Source organism: Synchiropus splendidus, chromosome 10, assembly GCF_027744825.2.
Source record: "Synchiropus splendidus isolate RoL2022-P1 chromosome 10, RoL_Sspl_1.0, whole genome shotgun sequence".
NCBI classification, from domain to species: Eukaryota; Metazoa; Chordata; class Actinopteri; order Syngnathiformes; family Callionymidae; genus Synchiropus; species Synchiropus splendidus.
This window is the reverse complement of record NC_071343.1, coordinates 18,106,360-18,132,845: the sequence shown is the minus strand read 5'-3', so window position 1 is coordinate 18,132,845 and position 26,486 is coordinate 18,106,360. Positions and strand designations below refer to the sequence as shown.

At 39.7% G+C, this 26,486-nt stretch overlaps 2 protein-coding genes across 4 annotated transcripts in view; one reads left to right on the top strand and one right to left on the bottom strand.

Moving 5' to 3' along the window:
- Positions 1-5,739, bottom strand: part of LOC128766495 (obscurin-like protein 1) — a 40,247-nt gene extending 34,508 nt beyond the window's left edge. For 2 of the 3 annotated variants that reach the window (XM_053878213.1, XM_053878214.1), the window contains exon 1: positions 5,624-5,739. The gene's annotated coding sequence lies outside the window, so the exon portion shown is untranslated. Of the gene's footprint in view, positions 1-715; positions 897-5,623 lie in introns of those variants that run through there. The other variant, XM_053878212.1, reaches the window with a different exon arrangement.
- A 312-nt stretch (positions 5,740-6,051) lies between these two features.
- The window catches only part of col18a1a (collagen type XVIII alpha 1 chain a), a 61,733-nt gene continuing 41,298 nt past the window's right edge, over positions 6,052-26,486 (top strand). The window contains exons 1-2 of the mRNA XM_053877594.1: positions 6,052-6,169; positions 6,256-6,329. Of these exons, the coding sequence (XP_053733569.1) occupies positions 6,165-6,169; positions 6,256-6,329 (79 nt within the window). The 5' untranslated portion in view covers positions 6,052-6,164. The remainder of the gene's footprint in view (positions 6,170-6,255; positions 6,330-26,486) is intronic.

The window sequence follows — 26,486 nt, the reverse complement described above, 5'->3', positions numbered from 1 at the left end:
TAGCAGCGAGCGGAGGCTTGTTTCAACAGCAGCCACAACACACAGCCTGTACAGCTGGTGCTGTATTTCAGTGGGAAAGTCCTTAATATAGAGCATCCTAAATAAAGACCTGCGAGGGAGTGTGTCAGGTATCACAAAGAGGGCTCTCGAACCCGCGTGCATACACAAACACTGTAGAAATTGTGACGGCCTGCCCAAGAGACCATGTAGTCAAAATATGCCGAGCCACTATTTGAGCCAGCCTTGGCAGATATTCCATTGTTTAATGGCACGGTGGAAATCATTTATAGTTTGAATAGCATAACAGTGAGATATTCAATCTAGTGGGTAAAATCGATGAGGAAAGAGTCAAATATTACGTCTGTCAGCATCGAAAGGTACAGGCATCCAGGTACAGTGGGCATGTGAAAAGCATTCATTATAAATATATACATTATACATTTAGGTACTGTAACAAATTCTCACACTGTACTTTCTCCAGAGTTTCCAGATAATTCTTTAAGTGCTTTCTTCATTTTCACTGACAGTCATTCAACACAGACAGCTACAAGCACATTTTAGGAACCCACATTTTACATTACATGCTGAAAGCCATCATTGATTCCCTGTAGTAGTTTGAAGGGAGAAGATTAACCCCTGTGTTTACTCGTCTCATTTAATTGGAATGACCTATGCCCCTCGTGAAGCTGCGCCATGTACCCCTCACATGACCTACCTCGCTCCAGTTGCCAACGACGACCGTCAACATACATTCCACAGTAGCAATCATGCTTTGAGTTTCGAAGCAATGTCTCTCACCACTGAAAGACTATGTAGTAAGCGTTAGGCCGTGACCCATGCTCTCTTTAAACGTCCCAAGTGCTCCTCTACGGCATCTTCCCAGTTGCACTGATCGATAGATGACTCCTCCAGGTTGAACTAGTCCGGAATGGTCACTCTGTCTCTGCAGTGTTCAGTCGGTGGACACCCCAAGTGTCATTGTTCGTGGAATACCGTTAAATGCTTTTGCAGCTGCTGCTGTCCCCTAAAAATACTGGCAGCCGCGATGACAGCAGTGTAGATAAGTCAGGCACTTCCACTCACTTGCCAGCAGGGGCTAAAGATAGTTGAGGTGACCAGCCAAGGGGACACTACTGATTTTACAAGAGGTGTTGCAATTAAATCTAACAACAGAGGACCTTCACTACCTGTGATTTGCACATTGTACACAAGGGAGGAATTCATTATTTAATACAGGGTAACAACTGCAGTGCAGCCAATGTTAAGTTTTTAAAACAAAACAAATTGTCCATGTCATGATCAACCTTTATTTTTCATCTAATTGTAACTAGGTAGAAGTAGAGACATGAAACTCATCCAGGCACTGTCACTGACCAAACTTGTGTTATAAGCGTTGTGTGTTGTTAGGTGTGATCATTGTTGAAATTAGTTTGCGTATCTTTGAGGAGAATGGCCAACTAATTCAGCTGTATACAGCTGTTGAAACAGGAAATACAGCACACATGGCACATTCGCACATAAACGTATGAAATGCTTTGATATGTGACAACCTGCTGTAACTGAGATTAACAAGAGTCAATGTTGATAATGCTTTATATAAGGGAACGCACATTAAGCATTAATAAACAGATTACACATTTTAATAATCGGCAGTTACTGGTTTGGGCAATTAAATCTACCAAGGGTCCACTTCATGTTCTGTGACTGTTGTGCGGGGCTTTTAAAAATAGATGTATAGAAAAAGATCAACCTTAATTTGAGGGGTTGATTTGAGAGAAAAACTTCAAGAACAACAACAGAAAATAGAAAAAAATAAACTATTCAATGACACTATGTTTTCATTTATTTCAAGATTATTTATCAATATATAGCAAAAATATGTACATACCAGCAATTGAAATGGTAGATTAATGTCCTGCAAAACATAAAACACCTTATTTTTTTGTATTTTTAATTTGGGGGACAAGAAACTGTCAAAAATATTTCACTTGTTGTAGAAAGGCAGTTCTTGTTAGCAGTCTTGAGGTATCTCAAATGGAAAGTGAAAAAGGGAGACAATTAATACCAATGATAAAAATACATTTAATGAAGGTGGCATTGATAAATAGTCAAAATAAAAACCCATTCACGGCTGGGAGGGTGAAACAGATGTCAGAAATACTGCATCACTTTTAGAGTTTAGCATGTCTTGACAATTTTAGTGTCCAGACATGCTAATGCAACACTATGCTAATGAGTACTCTAGCACAGCTGAAGAATATAGATAAAATGTAATATTTAGAAGTTTACACCGTATATCTTGATATCCGTACAATACGAAAATACTATAAAAACAAAATGATTCAAAAGGATTGCGGATGGATGTTTACAATATTAATATCTTGAATGTTCATGTCTTGATAACAACTTCATAATTATTAATCATTGACCGTAAATAAGCAAGGAATTTGTTTATTACTGTAATAGCTTAATGTGTTCCCGAAAAGTGTTACCTTATTGATGTCACCTCCATTATAGCAACCACTCTTGACTCTTCACTAGCCCATCTCAGAACCGCTGTGTTTGTATTACACGTGCTGCGTGTGGATAATACATTTTTCACTCCTATTAATTTTATGTTTATATTAATGCACAGGGTGTCAGTTTCTTCTCAGGAGGGCTTGGCTTGACCAGCACATGGGCTGCTGTGTGAGCCTGTGGTTGGCCCCACAGCCCTGTCAGCTGTTTAGTGGCTCCACACACCCTGCTCCTTTATTTCAGCTGTTGGAAGTAATACGATATTACTGCCCTGCGGCTGGTTATGAAACATTTTGTCCATAGAGCGTGACAAAAAACTCGAGGTTATTTTTGAGCTCACGTGTCCACAGTTAGTTTTTTAAACTCTCTTGCAAATGCACTCTCCATTCTTGAATGGATTGCATCAAAACATTATGGCAAATTCCTATAGAATGATTAATAACATTTACAATTATTACAAAATACAAACAATATCTATTCTCAATAATGATAGGCTGATGGGAAAAAGCAACTAAATTAATCTTAATTAAAGGCTCAAAGCAACATTCAGCACATTTCTTACCATTTTATTTTTTTACTTTTTTACTGGCAGCTCTGAAAGAGATATGACACTGGGCATTGTGTATTATTACATAAAGTCCCCGACAAATTTTTACTGTTGAAGATAACCATGCCCTCTAATTTCAAACAATTATGAGAAAATTCCACAATTATATATGAGTGGAAACAAACAACTTTTATAGTTGCAATAAATTCATGTCATTGAACTAAGATGTATGTTTCTAAATACGACATATATTATATACTGTAACAACCCAAAATAAGCTACATATGTAAGAATGTTCGGTTATCAGTGACTCACACAAAATGATCTAGTACAAATACACTGACATTTTCTTACAAGTCAGATTCATTTCACCCATACCAGCTGTCTGCCCTGAGTATTTTACAGATACATTCCCTGATCCCCAATAATTTATAAAGCCAAACACAATTTAAATTCTCAGGTATTCCATTCAACACACTTGAAAGAGTGCTCTGGCATTACTGTGGCACCAGGCTCTTTCATTGCACTGAATACCGAGGCGGGATAAAATAATTAGCGTCATTGCCGTTGTGAGACATGTCTGATGAAAAATAAAGACTGACATTAACTTGTCATTATAGAGCAACAGGATAATAGGATATACGTTTATGGATCAAGCCCCGCCTGCACTCTGTAGGGCAACGTAGCATTTAACAGACAATTTTGCCTTTCTTTTCTTTGACACAGGAATGTGTGTAAAGCAGACGTTCACAGACCTGTGGACGTGTTCAGACAGACACCTAAAAGCTCCTAGATCAGGCAGCTAATACAACAGCGGCTGTGTTGGTAGCATCGCCATCCAAAGTGATAAAAAAAATCACATTCTTGAATAACTTCAAATAAGTTAAAAAGCTGTCAAGCTGGGTATTGCTATTTTAGAAGTGAGTCCACATGACCTTCATGATAAGAGTCTATAAATTCTTTGCCACTGTATAACAAGATGAAATATTTATATATCCTTCTATATTTCAAAACCTAGTGCATGGACATGTTCAAAAGAATACCAACTTCATCCCCTAGTGGTGATTCTGTGTAAATACAACTTTGTAAAACCAAAATAAAAAATAAGTTGGACATTAGAAAACAAATACTTCTTTTCCACTTCACCCTTCTCTTACCTCTCGGACACAGAAACCAAAAGCAAATAAGCCTACAAGCTACATGCCGTCATTAACTTGTCAAGTCCTCTCTTGTGGCTCTCTACACCTGGAGAAGGCAGTGATAGTGTAAACTGTGGCTGAGTGACAGAAGATTTTCCGGTGCAAAAGTGAGGTTTACACAGCTTATGTTGTACTTTTTCACCTATTCACATCCACTTCACGTCATGTAAACAAAGCTGCTAGAACTACAAAGTTTGAGAGACAGGGAGCACCCGGGGGACAAGATGCCTTCTGTTTCATAGCAATGTCTATCTAATCCAAATGTAAAAAAGCTTCAACTAAAACCCTAACACATGTTTGTAGTCAAGTTTCGTGAAGGTTTATTGAGCCGAGAGTGACAAAATCTGAAAGTAAAAATATTTTTCAGCATAAAAATGACACACTTTCAAGTAATCTATATATATTTTTTACATTATATTTACTTTAATAGCAAATTCTCTGTCGATATATAGTGGTGTTGCTTATGTTTATGTGGGTGCACAGATGTTTATAAGTAGTGTACTTTAAAAGGCTTCAAATACGTCCTTGTTATATATATGTGTGTGTGGTTAATTATATATAATGAGTTAATTGCGATTAATTAATTACAACAAATTAACGCATTAAAATATTTTCATCGCAATTAATCGTTTTAATTTAATTTAATTTACAGTTTGCACTCCAGACAACGAGGAACCTTTGTCAGTGCAGGAGTTCCTGGTCCACTGATCCCACTGATGCACAAGACACGTGGCAGCTAGGATGATAACAACAACAACAAACATAGAGGAATCCCTGAACAAAAGCAAACAAAAGCATCTGTTTGCTTTTGGATGTTTTCACTACACAATGGCCAGGGCTTCCACTACTCTGAATGTACTTGAAATTCTTGACTTTAGTTTAAAAAAGGTGATATAAAAACTTGAATATAGCCACCATTGTGATTTATTGTGCCATTGTTAGACTGATGCAGAATAAGCGATATTTTGTTGTTTAAATGTATGTATGGGTCCATTATTTGATAGTAATGTACGAAATTCATTGAAATTGAAGAATGTGGCTTCTGGAAAATTCTTTAATTGGATTTTTTTAAAATCAAATCACACCCCTAATATATATATATATATATATATATATATATATATATATATATATATATATATATATATATATATAAATTTCATATTGAGTACATGTCATTGGTACTGCGGTTAATCACATTCCTGTTTGAAGAGGAAACAACGTCCATGTTCACTGACATAGCAACAAACACGTATCATAAATATTTTGTTGCCACTGCATTATGTCGGTTAAGTTGTCACCAATATATCTGTTAATTTAAGAACAAAAACACCCAACAAAAATGCGGTACAAGCGTTACCTTTACTGTGGCGTAAGTGCAGGCAGCTGTTGAACAGTGGCACTTTAACTGCTCATACACTCCATTTATAATGTTTTCTGGCAAATGATGTGGCTAGCTGGGGACTTCCTGAAAAACAATACTGCTAAGAAATAGCTAACAGAGCTAACAGCTCCCTGGTGCTAACTCAGATTGATTGACATGTGGCGTTTTGACACACACAAAAAAAAAAAAATAAAGAAAAAAAGAAACATAAATATGAAAATGCTTTTTAAAAAATATCAGAAAATCACGACAGGTTGAATTAGGTTTTACATTTTTTCATTATCGTGATTTTTTTTGCCCTCTTGTGGCCTCGGAGACTGATGAAAGGACTCTCTTTAGGACCTGGGGGAGGCCGTCGGTGTGGCCAGCAGCCGCTGCTGCAGGTCACCTCTCTCCACGCTCCGTCTTGCCTCCATCAGCTGTGGGAGTCGCGCAGCCGAGGACCGTGGACACTTGCTGCTGGTGCCTCTAGTCCATGTAGAATCCCCTCTCGATAGCGCACAGAAAAGACGAGAAGATGAGGTACTTTGCGAGAACTTTAAATGCATTTTTGGGAGGTTTTGAAGGAGGGTGGTGAAGTTATGAATGGTTGCTTGCTACCTCTGCAGGTGTTCCTCTGGACTGGAACGCTTCATTTGCTGTCTCCTTGTTCTTGTCACCCCGGCAGCATCGCAATGGCAAGGTAAGAACAAAACCGATTTATCTTCTAGATAACAGCTGAAACATCGTTTGTCATTTGCAGTGAGTCTATTTAATATTATTTGAAGAACAAAACACAACATAAACTAATAGTTTGAATAATGTTGAAACTGACGTGCAGTTGCTATATTTGAAAAAAATAAAAAAAATCACATTTAGTCTTATGAGTCTGAGTAATTGGATGTCATATTTCGCCAGGTTAGCATGCACTTGTTGACCTCTGTAAAAAAAAAAAAAACAGCGATGCCATAGAGCTCGTTTTCAGGAAGTGACATACATTATAGTAAATGTAACCCACAAACTACCTGATAAAACTTACTCTTGACTCATAAAGACCACACTGATCTCATCTTTGACATGTGACTTCATGTGTTATCATACAGCTTAGTTGTAAAGTACCACTGAACGTATTAAATGATGATAGCTGTTAAAATGCTGAAACATATAATATATACATTTATATCACATTAACTTATTATACACCTATTTTACACAAATGTGAAGTTATGCTGCTGTGATTCGATTAATCAACAACGAATTCTAAATAACTTTGCTAAAACGCCATATTTTTTCAATTTTGACTGAACCAGGAACAGCTTGTTCTTCTATTTAACTATCTAATTGAAAACACATCCAAGCAAACATCACCGCCAGAGACTAGATGTGTGATTGACTCATCTCCTTGTTCTGTGCATCTTCTCTGCTGAATTCTCTGTCTGAATCAGCTGTAATGACACTGTTATGGCCCAGAGGGCGAAGTGTCTATCGTCTCAGCTCCGACCTGTGTTTCTTACAGCTGTTGTATTTGTGTGTTTGCCTTGTGAGTAGCTGAAGCCAGAGGCTTGTAATGGTGATTGACCATAGCTCAGCATTGAGACTTTTGTTGCTCTCGTCTGTGAAAAACCCTGCAGGCAGGACAAGCTAAGACAGTAATCCTGGATGCTTCCAGCTGTCCTGAGGTCGCTTAATGATTGTCTCCAACAGTTAATAGAGACACTCAGCAACTTGCTACTTTTATTAAATATAGTCTACATTACACTAACTTTGTTGGACAGAAAGTGGACCAGGGAGGGATTGTTTCTGTTAGGGAGGCACTCGAGTTTCAAATGAATCACAAACATCAGCAATCCGAACACATTCACTGAATTAGTATAACCTGGGATCCATTTCCCAGACCCTTGTGCTGTAAAGGTTACTGACCCTGTACAAATCTGTGTCCTATTCTCTTTTATCCTGGTTAGAACTAAACTATTCTGTTGACCAAATGTGATCTTACATATCGATTTGGGGCAACCCTCAGTCAACCTATCCCCAAGACACATTCCCACAAATGTCATGCTGTCTGTGTGTGTCCTTGTTGAAAAGGCCTGCCACTTGGGCTCAGGCCTGATGCCTTTGGCTGCATGCGACATGGTTGAATTAGGTCTGATTCATTCCCAGTCCCCCAGTGGGGGTCAGGAATCCCTATTGTCATGTGATCTTTGACATGCACCCGGTGTGGTTTTGCCCGAAGGAAGCTGGACAGGGACAGAGGGGGAGGGGCACGGCTGTAAGGGGACACCCCGCTGGGTCATTTAATGGCTGAATTAGATGCCACATTAAAAATCACAGCTGGTTTTGCTTTTCCTTCTTGTCCCAGCAGGAGCATGTCGGAGGGACGGGAAAGTCTTTAAACTGTGGTGAACGACAAAAGCTTTTGGAGATTGTTTTTGGGAAGTTGCATTGTTGCGACATCTATTTTAACTTTCCTTTTCATTCCATTCGTATGAGTCATGTTTGATCATCTTGAAGTGAGGTTTGCAGTGTTCATTTGTTTGTAAAGGCCACCATAAATATTTGTTTTTGGTGGGCCTTATGACTGCCAGTCTTAAGTATGTATTTAAGGTATTTTGATGCAATTGTGGAAGCCAGATTCAAATCTTAAATTCAACACAATCCATTGTTGTGGCATCTTGTGGCAGAGTGGCACAATCTGACTTGTCAACTGCAATAACTGTGTGATAGTAAAATATCTGTTCTTGAGTCTAAAAGTTGGCTGTCATGGCCAAGCCATTCCATTTCAATGTTGAGTCCTGTTCATCTGAAGTTAATTATATTTCCAGTCTCCGGCTGTTGACACCCATGATGATATCAAGTAGCTTTTGAGAGGCTGACTTGTTGATGTTGAGAGATCTTTCATCATTAATTCTCTTAGATGTCACTGATCACAAATGAAAAGACTTACTGTATGAATTACATTGAAACAATTGTGTTGACTCTACTTAGGCACAGTTTGACTAACTTTTGTTTTCATTTACTTGTACATTTTAGCAGTTTCTGCTTGAAACCATTGAAGGATTTCAAGTGGTGTTCAAGTTACGCTGTGACAGAATCATTCTGTCAGTGTCAGAAAGTTTGTGGTGAACGCCAAAAGACCCCCTTAGCTTCCTGCCTGTTGGAGAATGAAGCTCAGTTTATGTCTTCTACTGGCTGAAGGTTCTGCAACTTGACTCGGTTATAGTTGTGTCATAATAATATATGGTGAGGGGGTCTCGTGTAGGTGCATCCTCTGGCAAACATCTGTTGACTCATCATCTATACTTGAAACACTGGAAGGAAAACATCTGCTTCCTTCCAGCGCTGCAAAAGCTCTGATGTTTGTGTAGAAGGGAATGTGAGTCAGACTCTTGGGTCTTGCTGGGAAAATACTTCAACCTAATTATGTTTGTCCTTTTTATTCCTGAAGTTTAGTTGTCTGGAGGGTCTAATTAATCAACCCTTTGGCTAAAGTAACTAAAGCCAAATCACTGGAAGCTAGTTTGTCCAATGTTTGTTGGTGATTCATGTCTTTAATTCAAATATTTACCAGGTGATTTCATGATCCTCGCTGGTGAAGTCCTTTTTGGTATCACTGTTGGGATCATCGCTGCTCCTAACAGGATAAATGGAGTGACTGTGCATGGATTCTGTTCACCCACTGAACCTTGTGATGTCTAATCCCTGGATTTTCTAGTCAGTAAACCCACTTCTCGATCGGCATCTCGGGAGGTGCCACATATCAAGGCCCTCAAGCTTCATCTCCACCATTTCATTTAATAGGTCCTTATCCCAGTGAGGAAGGTGGTGTGTGAGTGTCTAGTTCACTTGACTTGTGCCGTAGGTCTCTGCTGTGTGGTGGGTCATTTTAGATATCAGGTGGTCTGTTTTTCTCCCTGCAGAAATGTCACAAGCAGATCACAATTTCTCCTACGTTCATTGCATGTTTCTCACATTTAAGTCAAGTAGGTTGTCCCTGTTCTTTTCAAAGTCTTGTTCAATGTTTAAAGACAGAGTTTGGGACGTACCTGGCATATAAAGCACACAACAGGACCACACAGAAACACAGCACAGCTCTGTTTATATATCGTCTCAACAGTCAGTGCAGAGACTGAAAAGGAAATCAAGGTTTGGTGTTGTTTATGTAAATGAGGATGTGTCTCTGTTTGAAAACCACAGTGAAGATATCCTGCTTCGGTAACCTAATTTAGTCCATCTGTATCCTGCAGTGATTCCGAACAGTTGTTTATCTGTGTGGGACATCTACATTTCAGGATCACCGCTGCCTCTTCACACACCGTCTCAATGAGATGACACACAGAGAAAACACTGTTCTCCTGTTTCCAGCGCCGCATGTATGCCAATTTAATATGTTTTTGTGAGATAACCGAATGCTGTGTTTCATGTGTGGACTCCATTTACACCATTTTCTACCGTTTTGCATTCAAGCCGACACCGAACACCCAAATCTCTTCCAGATGCGGAAGGTTTAAACCACATCAAAAAGATGAGATATGATATGTCTTTGCTTGCACTGTTCAACCAGTGCTGTTAAGGAATCTATTTCCGTTACTGCAATAACAAGAACATTAGAGATGCCTGTGTAGATTTTGCCTGCGATTTCATCAATTACAGGACAAAGACATGAGTACTTCTACTTCAGCGTCACACCCGGTGGATATTTAGACGCTATTGCTGTATCAGTAACAATACATGAAAGCATCTGTCAAACTCATGGCCCAGGGGCCAACACTGACCCGCCAAGTTTTTCTAAACCGCCTCCGGAGCTTAAAAAACAAATAGTTGCCTCAAAATGTTAAAGGACTGCCAATCTTTGTTTTTTCCGTGACGTACTGTGTTTAACCTTTTTGTGTCGGTTTGACACGACCGAGTTAAAACCTCAGTAGCTTAATTCCAAATACACTTTTTGTGTGGCACAAATCAAACATGAATTGAGTAGTTGAGTAGATTAGTTGAGAACTTTTCAGTTCAAATACGTCAACAAGTAATTGTTTTTTTTTTTTCGGACACAATAACAAAGATGCCGGCTTGTATATTTTATATATTTCTTTTCCTTTCTCATCATCCCGTCCAGAGCATACCATAGACTTCTTTTTGTTGACAGCTGTTATTTGTATTTTTATGTGCTCCCACCAAAGTGTTTCAGGTGCGCTCGGCTGTCCTCTCATGCTGTCCCTGATGTCAAAATGCCAGGTTGACAGTGTCAAAATACAGAGGCATGCCATAATTACTGCCTGTGTTCCAGGAGAAGAGCATTTGAAGGGTCTGTGGTTCTGTACACCCAGCCATCTTGCTTGCTAATGGTATACTGAGAACCCTCTTACCTCTCAGCAACTCTTTCCTGTTTGCGGTGAAACCCTCACTTATTTGCTTGTCTTTCCCAGCCTTAATACTTGTAATAATTTCTGCAAATAATACAATGTGGGAAAGTTGTTTGAACAACCTTGAAAACATCTTTTTGGATTATTGATAGGGAAAAAAAAGCTTCTGTGGGCAAAGCTGCTTTTACATCTATGGAATTTTATATTTGTAATTTGTTGCATAAAGCTGTGCATGTTGGAGCAAGCTTGCAAAGACTGCAGGTGGATTTGGGTCACTGCTGAGCACAACAGACTTTCAGTGATGCACTGTACCCCAATTCAGCTGTTGTTTTTTGGACCCGTCGACCACCCAGAGGACCATTGCAAAAAAAAAGAAAAGCTTTATGAAACCTTGTAGACAATAGCTTTTCACTTCTTCGCATCCATGTGGTCAGTGTGTCTGAAGGCTTGGCAGGACTCTGGTTTCCATGGCCACCAGGTGCAGATTTTTCCACCACAGAGGTGTACTGGGCTGTAACAGTGGAAACTGGATCTCCCTACCTGGCACTCTGCTTCTGTCCGCACCACAAGGGAGTGTTCTCTTGTCCTGCCTGACAGCTTGCTAACACAAGGACTCATGAAATCGAAGCTGTACCGTTCACATTTTCATGCACAAAGAAATCTATACCATGACGTCCCCACTCTTCATCAAAGTCTTTTCTGAGCATATAAAATGATGGTTGCGGCTCTATTTGAAGTGGAAAATCAGCTCCAATATGTATATATATTTAAAAGTCCAATATAGTGGTCAATACAGCACCAGCCAGCGCCCATTGCTTATTTTAATTGTATGAATAGACTGCTCAGGATTTCATGAGGCCCCTTTTAGGCATGCCATTGTGTGTTTCCAAACTTCACTTTACCTTTTTATCCCTCTCTCTTTTGCTCTCCACGTCTCCTTATCTCCTGATTGACTCTCATGACGTGCCGGCCGCTTTTCAGAGCATCCTTGAATTCCACTCATTCACCCATCGCTCAAGAGCCACCATGTCTGTAGGCACTCCTCTTTTTAACCCCTCACAAATCTCACACCATGGGGCTGTGAATTGAGGAATTGAAGAGAATCCCGTGGGACGGGGAGATTACCATCAAGCCGAGAGCTTCTGTGACAAAAGAGGGATTTGCTGAGTCCTCCACTTTTATACACCGGAAGATGGACATGGTTGAAGTTTGGCATTGCATGACGTGCCATTTCCCTTACTGTACCTGGTGAGAAGTTTATAAACAAAGTAGTTTTCAGTGCAATGCTGAATACTTTCTCCAAGCAACATTGAAGTGCCTTCTGTCTTGACACAAATGCTCTGATAAGTACATACTAATTCATGAATTATCAATCTTGTTTTGCAGCTTAAACTTCAACTTTCATTCTGGTGTTAACCCTTAAACACTACTATGTTTAAATGAAGTGTGATTCCAATGTATTGGTTACTCTTTAGAATGGGGAACACAAATGAACCTTTCACAAACTTGTTAATAGTCAGTAATTGTGGTGTTGTTTAGAGGTGACCTTGGTTGAACATTCTAATGGGAATTATACAGAGGCAAAAACTAGATGCTAATAAGCGCTTCACAATTACTAATTGCTTGGTAATATGCTGCTTATACGCATACAAATAAGTAGTGTATTTATAGTAACACATCTGCCATAATCTGAAGCGTAACAAAAAAGTCAAAATGAATGGATTGAATTTTAGGTGAGGCACAAGTTCCTCAAGTAGAATCCCAGCTCATTTGAGGCTGTAATTTTAGCCAAACTACACACTTGACTACATACAATATCATTGATCCACCAGGAAGGTTATTCTGTTGTTATGCAAGTCACGAAAGCTATTGAACTAAGACGTTATTATTTGCAGTTAAACAAGTCTCATGATGGAATAATGTTTAAAATGTTTAAATAAATATTCAAAATAGTCGTTGTCCAGAGGAAAGAATGTCTTCACATATGTGCCAAAACATCACAGCATCTACTGTCCAGCTATCATATGTTGACTTAAGTTCCTGCTGCATGTACTGTTTGGAGTGCTTTCTTGGTTGTGGTGTCGTCATAGATACCAGGTGAGCTGGTGCTGGATCTCTCTCCTAAGATACTGCCTCACTTGCTCATAAGTTGAAAGCGGCTAATTGTGGTGTGAATCATGAGCTTGCAGACAACAAAGGGCGCCCTCTATTCACTTGATTCATGTAGCAAGCTGGGTGGCACAGTGCCATCCATTGAGAGGTTTTAAGGACTGTAAGCCAACTATGGGATATTTACGTATCTGGAGGTAGAGGAGAAAAAAAACTGTTTGTGTACTGATGTAGTTTCTTTGTCATTGTTTGGACATTTGAAGCAACTAATGAAACCAATTTATGGGCAGGGTAAACAGAACCCTGTGGTTTCACAGCGCCGCTGTGCAACCTTGTTATTTGGTCTTGTCAAGTAGCGCTTGAATAGCTTCATGTTTCCTGTCACAAATTGTTGTTGAAAGACGAAAGACGATTGATGAGTCCAATAGTTTGGGCTGACTACAGTGTGCTGTTTTAGGGGCAGATCTGAGCCATCAAATCAAGAAGCTTTAAAACAGAATAGTTTGTACATGATATCAAACATGACTCAGTAGTTAGAACAGAATCCGATTTAAGGGCTTTTTCAGGCTTCTCTGAGGTTAGTTTCAAAATGCCTTCATAACGCTGGCAACAGTTTTCTACTTGAAGCACAGCCATTCATCTGCTTTCCCATCTTTTTTTTCAAATTCCTATTCCTTGCAGCATTTTGTTCGGATGATTTTTGGATGAATCGCTGACATTTATAATCCCCACTTTTAAGGATGGTAAAGCTTTAACCTAATCTTTACTCATGATGCTTTGTTGGTGATTTAGATTTGGTGCTCTTTACAGTAAATTGTATTAAAATTTTCTGGCTTCATAAAGTGAAGTTTGCAGCCCTGATATGGCCCTTAAGTCTTGAATTTAATTCTAATGAATATCTTAAAAAAAAACACAAAAATCAGACAGTTTTTAACCAATGATTCAAATGTCTGAGCATTTATTAATATGTAATATGTTAGCTAGAGATTACTTCAAAATGGCTAATATGTCTGAAATTATTATCGAAGTACATTTAAGTTTACTCCATTACAGAAGCCATTGTGACTTACATTTCGACTGTTTGGGATTTGTGAGAAATGATTACAAATAACAACAAATAATCTGTGGACAGTGGATGAAAGTAGTAGTCTTGCAACTGCCTTTGTCGTCATCCTGCATGTTGATACAACTGTGTCTAACTGTGATTCTTAGAAACATGATGAGCTCACTCCAAAAAGTTGCCCTGCAGTCAGAATACCTGAAGACTCCTGGCTGGGCATGCTGCGTTTACATTAACCTCGTGACTTGGAGAGTATTTTCTTCTCGTATTTTGTGATTTGTATCCAAATATATTTGACTTTCTACATTCGTTTCAGACGGTCAAACATTGCATGGCTATGTAATGCTTGCTTCTTAAATGCCAGCCTCGTTTTAAGTCACAAATGTCCCCTGGGGGGTCAAAATATTTCTGAACCAGTTCATTCAGTTCACTTGTTTTAGATCAAGTTGGTGTAACAGCTTCCAAAGCCCCATCACGCGGATTATAACATGCCTTTGCTTGGTTTAAGCTGAATCAGAGGAAGAGGCATGACCTGTGAGCTTTTTCTGCTGAAGTGCCCAGACGGGGAACAATGAATGCTGGCGCAACATGGACCCCAATCTGCCCCCTACTAATTGACAGCCCTGATATTGTCTTGTTGATGAAAGCCCTCTTTGTAGCACTCACTTCTCTTCATCTACTGTATCCCTGGGGCCCTCTGATGTGGACGCAAGCATCACGTCATACCCGTCCTGCCATTGTCTCCGTTCATTAAAGGGGATTACAGTGTCAGGCGAAGGTGAAGTATAAGCTGACCAATATGATTGACTGGGGGATGTTTGAAGGTGTTCCTCAGAGGCTGAAAAGTTTATCTCCCTGTCAAAGAGTCGACTGGCTCCAAAATGTGGTTGAAGTTTCCTTTTTTTATATCTATAAACATTTAATTCAAGCAAAATCATAATTTAATTCAATTATAATTTTATTTTTTCTTTGATATTGTATTGACATTCCTCACTTGCAAGTCAATGCATGCAAGTTCAGAGTTGAAACATTTAACAGAAGCTGAAAAAAAAAATCTGCCTGTGGGCCTTTAAATTTAGGAGCGTCATCATAACATTAATTGATCCATAACAGCAGCAATAAACCTTGAAATATCACAGACTCCTGTGGGGAAAAATCCCATCAATCATTGTAAATAGTCTATATTACAAGGGAGAGCATGGGATTTTCCAAACATATTTAAATTACATTAACCCACATCGTAAATGGATCCTCATACTGAGCCACTGTACACTGCCAAAATAGTTTGCTTGACTGGTGTGAGTGCTCCATTGTTTCCTCCCACGTAGTGGACAATCTCAGCACTGGACTCAGACTAGAGAGCAGGAATTTGGACACATCACAGTTGCATATATGTGCAAGAAAGAGCACTGCTCCACACTTGCACATAGAAATAAATTTATAACATCCTTTAAGATTACTAACACATGATTTGGTTTGTTTGCTAGAGTGACTATATGCATGTATTGAAGAGCTGTGGTACAATATTTTTTCTGTGACCTGAAAGAGATGTCTAGGAGAAAGCCAAGATGAAATGGATTCTTGCTCCTAATAGGTCAAATACTAATACTAACGTCTAATACAAATACACTAATTTTTGTATCCAAATGTGACACATCTACACATGTTGACACAAGTATGTTTGGTCTTCTTTGGCATTTACTGACGGCAGGCAGTGTGTCACTTAGACAGAACATGCTGGTTGGGAGTAGGGGTTAGCTACCGGACTTCATTGTTGAATTTATTTTTTATACTTGATTTTCATGATGATTTTGTGGGGTATCAAATGATTCACCAAAGATACTTGTTCGTGGCATTGTGCCTCACATCACAAACAATGTTATGTTATAATAATTTACAAAATATCTGAAACGAAAGAAGTAAAATATCTTAATCTGAATTTTATTTTTATTGTTTTAAAATAAAATGGTGTAAAAAACCTTATTAGCCAGACAATAATATAAATCAAGTTTGCGTATCTGTTCATTTTCTTATCTCCGGAAGTGATCCAAACTATCCTTTGAGTCTGACAGGAATGGGCGTCTTTAAAAAAAATCAAAGGTTTGTCCAAAGCTTTGGTTTTATGGTGCTTTAAGTACAGGAAAACGGCATTTGCTGGGCAACACAGGTTCTAATCTGATTCTGAAATTACAGGAGGTGTAAATTACAGACAGTAACATGGAAACTCATTTCACTTTTAATTTTGTCTGCATTGAGTCTCCATACATTTATCTGCAGCACAGTATAAAGAAGTCCCATAGATGTGGTTCACCGAGCCACCATTTCAAAGATCAACCACCCTACCTCACATATTTAAGTAAATGCTGAAGCCTTATCATTAATCTGACGGTAATCTGGAGCTTTTTGGTTTGGAGCGTTTCCTTGAGGTTGTAAAATGGTCAGTCAGTAAATTGTCCTGCTTGACTGACAGGGGAATCTGAAGAATGTTGATAGCCCACGACGGTCTACACGGTGAAAAAAAAGGTGGGCCTCTATTTTATTAGATATGAGCATGAGAGCGACTGTGATTGTACTTTGGACTTAAGGAGCCATCAAGCAACAGCAGGCTATTAAATGTGCTGCAGGAAATGTGACAGTCTGGGGAGAAGTAGTGATGAATTGAATATCTCTGCATTTGTTGGGGAAAAAAAGGTTTTGCAGTTCTTACTTATCACGTTGAAGAAGCAGGTGCAGCGATACTATGAGGCCAACTCTTTCTGCAGCTGTACCTTTATAGCAACAATACTGATAACACTCCACAAAAGTTACCTAGCGCATACTGAGGGAGTAGTTCACACCAGAGCAGCCACATTTCCTGATAATAGGTCTCATTCTGCAGCCTCTGTGTCATTCCACCCCCACTGTTTTAATAATAAAGTGGGCGCATTGATACAGCGACAAAAATTGGGAAAAAAAAGACTCATAGTTTGGTTCCGTATGGTCTTCAGTTTTAAAGCGATGCATTTTCATACAGTTTCATACAGTTCGTCTAGGCATGGACATGTTTCGTTTAATTTTGCATTGAAAACAGTCTAATCCATCCAAAAAAACTTCCTCGGGGGAGTAAATGAATAAATTCATAAATAAAAATAATTCTTAAACTTTTAACCAAAATGTTTTATTGAACCAATATTTAAGCTCAAAATGATTCATGGACGTTGGAGACCAGTTCCACTAATGGAGAGATCATACACAGCCGCCTCCTCGCACAGTATTATACATTTGTGTGTCTCAGTGCTCCTGTTGTTGCATAACATTACAGTGACGTCACTCTTCTGTATGTGTGAACAAACCCTCTGTGGGGGGTATTTAAAGGTATTTCAACAGTGCGAGAGTTAAGAAGCTCTGTTGTGTTTCGCTGCTGCTTAAACCTGGAAATAATCCATGACCAACACCTTAGCATGCCTTGGTGTACACTTCACAACACCCGCCACATTACTCGCTACACGTATCGAAGTCTTGACGCAAAAGACGCATTGCGGGTTGATCGTACAGTTTCCAGATTTGTTTTGGTTGCTATTCCACTTGTGGTCTGTTGTGTGCATTCACTTTGCGGACACTGTGGGAACACCGATTAAAGCCCTTAAGTTCAGAGTGTACTTGGATCAGTCGACATGCAAACTGAGGATGTATACAGTTACACCCCTATTTGTGATCCAAAGAATATTTTTTGTGTCAATTGGTCAACCTTTATCATTCATCCTATCCCTCAGCTTTTGCACTTTATTTTACATTTGATCTGTACAATGTGCTTTGTTAAATTAACAGAATTGTGCATGCTAATCTGGTGTTGAGCCTCCAGTAATATTTTCTGTGACACAATTGAAATTTACTGTTTCAAGAGTCACTGTGTGACTGTGTGGTTCATTTATTTGAGCTTCTATACAAATGTTTCCTTCTGATAAATCTGTGACTAACCTCTTGGCTACTTATTAATCCAGAGTCAGTTCCTTCAAATATTTTATGGACAAGCTGAGACCAACTCTTTGACCTCTTGTGCATTCTTGTAAGCGCGGGTGATTAAACTGGATGCTGGGCTTGTGGTCCGTGCAATACTAATTTGATTGTGATTTACAGGATTGGATTAGATCCTCGTGTTTCTGGCTCAGTAGTAAGAGGTTCAGTGTTAGTCTAGAGGCATACGTCCCTCCCCAGTCATCTCACAGGCTTCAACTTGTCTACAGCTGTTTAAAGAGCTGCTTCAAGATTGCTGCATGCTGGAGCACTATTTCTGTCTGTTTTAAACGGCTGCATCCTTTTGCCAGATGTATCTGTCCATTAGCACTCTTGAGTGGTTTCCCGTTCTTGTTCATTAGCCATTGTTTCAAGTGTGAACACCCCCAGGTAATGCTCCAGTTGGGTCCATGAGAATGTTCCATGAAACATTAGCAAAAACGTCAATTGAAACATTTGGTGTTCTTGTACGTTACAGGGCAGTGGCTTGTTTTACATTTTGTACTGCTATCCATGCTTACCCTGGGGGCAAGCCAGACCACTCAGGTCCCCACCCTTGAAACTCTCGCCCGAGGCTTCTGTGTGTGTCCTTAAAAAAAAAAATAACTGAGGTGTGTTTGTGTTGGAGGGTGGGGTGAAGCTTAGGGGGTCCTCACGGCTCAACTTTAAGAGGCTTGCCACTTACCAGACGTTTTATACATCATTGAAGAACAACAAAAGAGAGAGGACGCTAGTAACAAACCACGTCTGACAAAATGAGTCGGACCATTTTTCAAAAGACACCACCACAGTTGAAGAGGTTCATTGTGGTGCACTGTGTCAATAGATGATGCAAAGTTTCCTCACCTGACTGACGCTCCACATATGGTCTAAACAGAAGACACTCAAAAAGGACAATTTACAGTGTTCAAACAAGCACATTTAACGCCTCTCTTTTAACCTGAATGTAAAGGACAATATGGATGGAACGTTATGATTAATTCAGTAATAAAACTGTAGATATTTTCCTCCATTGTTATTTTCAAGCAGCAATGGAAATTTCCCACTAGGAAAGGCTTAATCTGTTGTGTCCTAATTTAGGTCAGCACAAACACAACAATACCACTTCTGTGTTCTCAGAATATCTCTTATTTTCTTGCTGTGTCAGAAGTGTCCTTACATTTACCCCATGGTTGAATGGTGCTTTGTTTGTCAGAAACTAGAAAACAAGGCCACAAACACACACACACGCAAACACACTCAACAAAACCAATGATAAAAATATGTTCCTTTTCTGCCAAATGTAGTGATTAACTAAGGAATATTTCTTCAGATAAAGGGATTCAGATAAAAGCACAGTGAAGCCACCAAATGCTTAGTTTCTACCATGCGCTCTTGAGTCAGCTGTCTATTTCCTGATTCTGTTAAAGCATTAAATTTGCAAAACTGAAAGCTGGGTTGGTCCTTGTGGCCCCCCACTCAGGGGAAAAGACAAAAAAGAAAATTCCAAACCGACGAATAAGATGAGAGCATAGCACTGCAAAAGGCTTTGCTGGAATAGTGTGGTGAAATACAGTTGGCACCTGTCACTTGAAATCTGGCACTGTCTTGTATTTGACATGAAAATTAAACGTCTGATTTCTTCAATATTTGAAAGTGAGCATGGTTATTTCTCTCCACGTGCAATTACTGCAGGAGAGAGACGACTTTATGTCCCTAGTTTAAAGCAAAAAAATGTGAGCTCTCATTCATTTTTTGTCACATTTTCATGCAATCTTTTTTACCCATAGCTCCCCCTATTTTCATTGCTCTGTAACATTCACTTTGATGAAGCCATTCAAATCGAACTTCACAGTATGTTTTCTGGAAAGAAAAAAGGTTTGGGAACCAGTGTGCTACTAGATAAATCTGTGAATGATTAAATCTATTTCTGTTTTCGGAGTAATAAAACATGTTGTTGACCCACCGATTGGTTATGGATTCCTTCAAATATTTGGAGAATCCTCATCCATGAAATAAACGTTTGGATGTTTTTATTGAGGGACCTTTTCCCTTTCCTCTCTCTCAGGTCGGACGAGGAAGCAGACACTGACGTGTTCTTTACATTCATCCAAAATATAAAGCTGTTCAAACAAAGGTCGATTTTAATATGATTATTGTCATGATCAGATAAAATGTTTTTTGGGAAAATGCAACCCAACAATTTAGCAATGGCGACTTGAATGTCTTTTCTTTCATAGCTTTTCTCCCGTACTGTTATAGAATGGTAAATCGTGTCTCAGACTTGAACACACCGTCCAGCTCATGGGCTATTGAAATGACTGTCCTGACTCAACGGCCTGCATATCATCATGTATTGTGAGTTCTTTCTTTCCACTAATTTCCAGTCCACACACTGACGAGTCTCCTTGGTTAGCAGTGTGAGCTGGAAGGGAATGCCGCCGGACAGACAATAATCTTGAATCCCTCCTCACTCGCTGTCCAAGGAAAACACCACATGCCCCCAGGATCTTGTCGATGCTCCATTCTCTGTCTGCCACCAGCTGACTTTGGCCACTTGTGACACAGATCTGAGTGAATAATTAGGCCAATGCTGGAATTGTGAGACCCGTGAGAACAGCTTAGACCCATGGTCACCGCTGAAGGTGCGTAGTTTGATGGAGGCTTGTTAGCTTGGCTACATTAAGCAGCTAAGTTGGTTGCCTATTGATCGAGGAATATTTGTTATGTGGTTGATTTCATGGTGCAGCAGGTCAATTCTATACATGGTTTTCTGCAAGAATGTGTCTGCGGCAGTTTTCATGAATATTGTACTGTTTTGAGTGAACATTTCAACCAAGATTAATTCCATGTGCATCAAGTGCTTCAAAATAAGATAAGTAAGGTAAATAAATAAGATTTTTCAACCTTCATCCTTCCTTTATCATTAATAGTTAAATGTGAAAGCGGACTACATTTTATGTAGGAATGATAAATAATAAATGAATAGGCAAGTAATTAATAATGACTATGTGTTCGACTAAAATGCTGCCAAGAATTTTTTTTTGTGTGCTTGTTATTATCATTTTCTTCATAAAATGGACCAGTAACGCGTTTAATTAAATGGTAAGGTTGATGGTTAAATTCCCACTTCTTCACCACACATGCAGATTTCATATTGATAAGCTAAACCAGAATACCAACTCGAGTGGCAAGTTAATTTCAGTGGTTGTTGTTCTTCCCTTGAGACCATTAGACCATTAAGACTACTCAGCCTATCAGCTGGATTTTTGGTGGTCTGTATGACTAGTCAAGACAGATACAAAGCCACCAGCAATAGTGCCAGACATTGCTCAACAAACAATCTGATTGTGAAGGCCATCCTTCATAGAGGGTGGATTGGCCTCTGAGAATTGCTCAAGAGATAGTGAAGCAGATGTGAGAGGCCCTCGGATGGGAGGAGTCGTGGTGAAGTGAAGTTGGGACAGCAACACACAACAAGTTCTAGATGCCACCATGAGATCTAAAAAAAATCGCTATAGGGACATTGACTGCCAATGACATATATTTATTGGATGTTTTTGCATTTCCCTTCATAAATCCTTGAAATGCACATTTGACATTCTGTGATTCATGGCATTCTTATAATATATTGTATGCCATTGGATTTACAAGATAGAAAGATGTCATGTGTACTGCTTTGGGTTGAACCACATAGTCCCACCGATGAGTTTCCCCCAGTTTCTCACCAACTTTGAAGTCATGGATGAAAGGTTCTGCTCCACCATCTTGTCATTCACCTTCAAGGACAGCTTGTGTACATTTAAGTGCCCTCCACACCCATCAAACCTTGCATTTTCTCCCCGGATAGGGTCATAAAAGTTAACTTCCACGGGTCAGGAAAAGGGACCCGGACAGGTATTCAGATGGCCAGACATGAGCACCCCGCCCAGACCTTTAAAAGGTAGCATTGTGTTGAGATGACACGATTCTTTAGGACACTTCCTGTGTTTTCACAGACATCTTGTAAGTTTTTAGAGTGGAGCAGCCTCCTGCTACTTTACAGTTTGAAGTGTCTTCTTTAATGTGTTTATTTTAAGTCAACAACTGCACACTTCAGTTTTTCTTTATCTCTCGTTTACGCATTGTTTGAAGCGTGGCCACTGGTGCTTGACACTTGATTTAATGCCACTTTAAAATGAAAGGGATTTTTAAATACAGATTTCATTTATACATATTTTAAGGTAGGTTATTTTAAGGTTCACTTTGTCAAATGGCTAATTTCAGCATTCCGTTATTGTGTGTATATAATAAGACAACCTTTGTAAATGCATAGAAAAAGACCAAAATAAAGTCCTTGGTTACTAACATCATTCAATTAGGGAATTCATTTATACATGAGGAAACGATAACATGTGTTAGTGATTCATTTTAATCTAAATTGACAGTCTCTTCCTTAGCTTAATCTCTACCACTGGGGTCCGTTCAGATCTTAATGCGAACCAGGAAATCCATGAACGTCTGTTGGAGGTATTACGGCCTGTTTTAATCCACTTTCTTTGCTGGATGTCTGCACGTCTGTCTCTCTCTCTCCGCCCACACTTCCCGCATGAAAGTGTTACGGATGTGAAATAAATCACATGTGGGCTGAACACCTTCGCTTGTTCCTTCTTTCAAATCCCTCAGAAGTCATTTAGATGTGTAGAAACAATCAGTGATGCTTTATTCCAAGTCTCCCACGCTTGGAAAGAAAGTCTGCAGAATAAAGGTACTTTAGTTTTCCTTAAGTGTGATGTTGCTTGTCTGACTCAAACTTCCGTTTTATTATGACCTCGATGTGTAAGAGTTTCTTGGCATATACAGTAAAGTTTAGATACAACTTCTCATTCAGTGGTTCATCGTTTTCATGGTTAAATAACTATTTCAAGGTGACGAATGAGAACATATGTAGTAAACCAATAGGTGACCACATGGTGAAGCTCATATTTAGATTTTTTTTAATCTTTCTACATATCTCCATATATAACGTGCTTCATGTCTTCACTATGTATCTACAATGTAGGAAGTAGTAAAAGTATAGACTTGGAGTGTATATACAAGAATGAGTTCCTTTTCTTGAGATAAAGATCTGACCGTCTTCAGTAGTCTATAAAGAGAAACACTTTTCCTTCTGACCACAGCCTCGGGCTGTGCTTTTGGTGTCCCTGTCTTCCATTCCTCATTCAGATGCAGTATTTTGGGGTATTGTGAAACCTGAACCAACAAGACAGGAATGCTTTTTGTCTGTCTTTTGGGCCTCGATCTTTTGTAGTGCTGCGTATATTCTAATGAGATGATTTAAGTTGGAATGTTTTCACTTTGGGATAAACGGGGCCGAGGGGGTGGTTGGGGTCGTGACTGAGGAATGCAAACACGGACATTAGAGATGGAGTTTGTCAAGAGCCTCGTTGGTCAGGGATCGGTGTCAGACTTGTCCCTCAGTCAGTACAGTCACACTTGGCTGGATCTGCATTGGCACTGGTGTTGCCCTAACTACGATATGTACTCTGTATATTTTAAATAAATAGGAATTTTGCAGCAAAGTGTGTTCAAAGGGACACCTGTTTTTTGACTCAAATAATTCATATTATTCGTCGTCATGGTTTTTCTTTTACTTCCAAGTCATGTTTTGTTCCAACACACTTCATGATCAGTAAGTGGTTGAGTTCAAAAGCTGTGATCACAACCGTGTTTCTAATAATATGGCTTGAAATTCAATACTATAAAGCGTTCTAAAGCGTTATCTTCTGATTTAGAATCTGATTTAGGATTTTGAGCAATCGTGGCACAAGGTCTGAACTGACTCATCATCTTAGCTAGCTGCCACAGAAGCCTTTTCCTTAGTGTGGTGTTGCATGAGGACACTCATCTCCTACCAGTCATTTTACTGCTGTTGATTATGGAAATGAAGCCGTGTTGACTCACAGGATTCCCCCCCTTTTCATGCCTGTCCTTCCTTTGCTGCTGTTCATCTCCAAACTACCCTTTCAAATGTCAAATTTTGAAAAGCTGTTATGTTTATTGGCAGTGTGTGTGAATATTTTGAATAGCTAGTGCCCCTCAAGGCACTTTGCCTCATTTTTCTTTTGATATAACATGTGTTTCTGCAATGTTTCTGGAACAGTTCGAACCAGTGACGTCTGGAACATCGATCAGCCTCTTCAAGACCAGCGTTTGTTTGGCTTTTTCGTGTGCTCTGCGGTTGTGCTTACATATTTAGTCCATCAATGTTCTACTCTGAATACAACTGCTTAATGAAAAAGTAAACTTGAACACAGGTGAGTAACAACCACATATAGGTCAAGCTACTTGACTGAGCAGTCAAGTAGCACCAGCACTTCCCGGGATCTCTTGCACTGTTCCGCCTCTCCCGTAGCTAGCCAACATGTCAAAGCGAGTCCAGTGTATGCTCTTGTCCAATTTCTTGATGGATGATCCTTCCTTTCTTTTACTTCCTCGTTTCATCTGTCAGCATCATCACTAGTCCACGTCTCCTCTGGCCATGACCAGACTTTGACCTGAAGACGCTTTACTTTAAAATAAACAACCGTGTACTCTTCAGAAAAGGATTGTGGCTTACAAATAATGCTGCAGCCTCAAAGGAAGATGGTGGGAGGTCAGATCAAGCTTAAGACAACTTTGGTGTTTCCAAGATCCCTAAAAGATACCTGCTCTTCTTGGTGCCCTTCTTTACTGTAGCTCTGACATTACAACGGAATAAAAGGTTGAAAATGACTGAAGAAAAATAAAAGCGTGTTATAGGTAGTGTTGGGTTTTTGACACCTCATGAAACGTTGTCTTTTCTGAGACCTCTTGACGACACTCTCTGCTGTAACATCATTGGATTTGAACAACCGTTTCAATGTAGCTTCAAACCATTTTTAATCGGAGAGCGCCTCCTACTAAGCTCTGAAAATGTAGTCCTTGTTTCATGAAGCCTCATGACATCCAGTGTTCGCAAATGATGGAAAGATGGAGGAATGTCCTCATTCAGGAAGACGCTTTCTGTTGTGGTGAAGAAAAGGCTATGCTGAAAAAAAGTTGTTGATTCACTGGTTGATCGATGTCATTGTCAACACAAATGGCGAAATGAGTTTTCTGTCCCTAGTGGCTGGACTCTTCCTCTTCTAAACAGGGTGAACAGTTCAGTCACCTGGGAGAGACTCAAAGGTCCTCTGCTTCTGTTTCGCATCAAGAGAAGTCAGTTGAAATCTTTTTAGGACTCCTGCCACACACCTTGCTGGTAAGGTAATAAAGTCAGGTGATCATATAAAAACACATGATTATGAGTTATTTATCACATGATTTGTTGTGCAGTGGTAACTACTGTCTCCTTAAGCTACATGGCACAGGCTAATTGCTATCTAACACGTCGTACAACCATTTCCAAATAGAAATACAGAGCCAATTGCTTTCTTGTTAGTCAGCCTTAGCACTTTAATTTGTGCTGGTTTTAGTCCCAATCTGTGAATTGAGGACACTGCACGGTTGGCCGGCTGAGTAAAGCTTCTGGTAATGACTCCCTTTCTTTAGCACGGTCACAGAAGAATGGTGGTCTAACAGCCACAGTCTCTGAACCGTTTGATGTTTAAACACATGCCTCGCTTGCTTTAGGATTATCAGCCCGAGGAAGTGGCCTGGTTGACATTGCCGGAATTACCCAATGATTTGTTAAGTCTGAGGCTTAATTCCTGCTTCTTTGGCATCAGCCGGGGCAGATGCAAGAGTCACAAACGTACGCCGACAAACCCCAGGAAGGAACAGATCATTTTCTGTTTTTAGCTTGGGAATTTTGTTGTGTCATGAAAGCTGTGTGTGCTTCTAAACTCTTCCAAAGATGGTGTAAATGTTTGTATCGGTTGGGGTTTTGCAAATACTGATTGCACGAAAGGTCGCACATCGTCTGGCAAAGAGGGCGTCTGGACTTCCCCTCCACATCCTAGGACGCAGGAGATATTTCCAAATCACCGGAGCTTATCGTGATTCATGCCATTATACTCCAGTGTGAGTCAGCCGTGTGAGAAACAGAGACTTCTGAGACAGGCGTCCCTTAAATCTGGAACACACGGACAGGGTTTTTTAATTGTTTTAAATTGTGAGGTGAGGTAAACTCCGTCATAATAAAAGACCACAACTGAAAGGGGAAATGGGAAAATGTCATGAAAGCTATTTATGAGAGTCTGGATCCATTTTTGGCTTCTGTTTTAAAGGCTTGTGCAGACTCTAGCTCCAACTCACTGTCAATCTGATTCCACAGTTTGACGACGTGCACGCGGAGGATTAGAGGGTTGCCCACCATCAAATACGCCCGAGACAATGATGGTGTGTGACAGGAAGTTCTCAA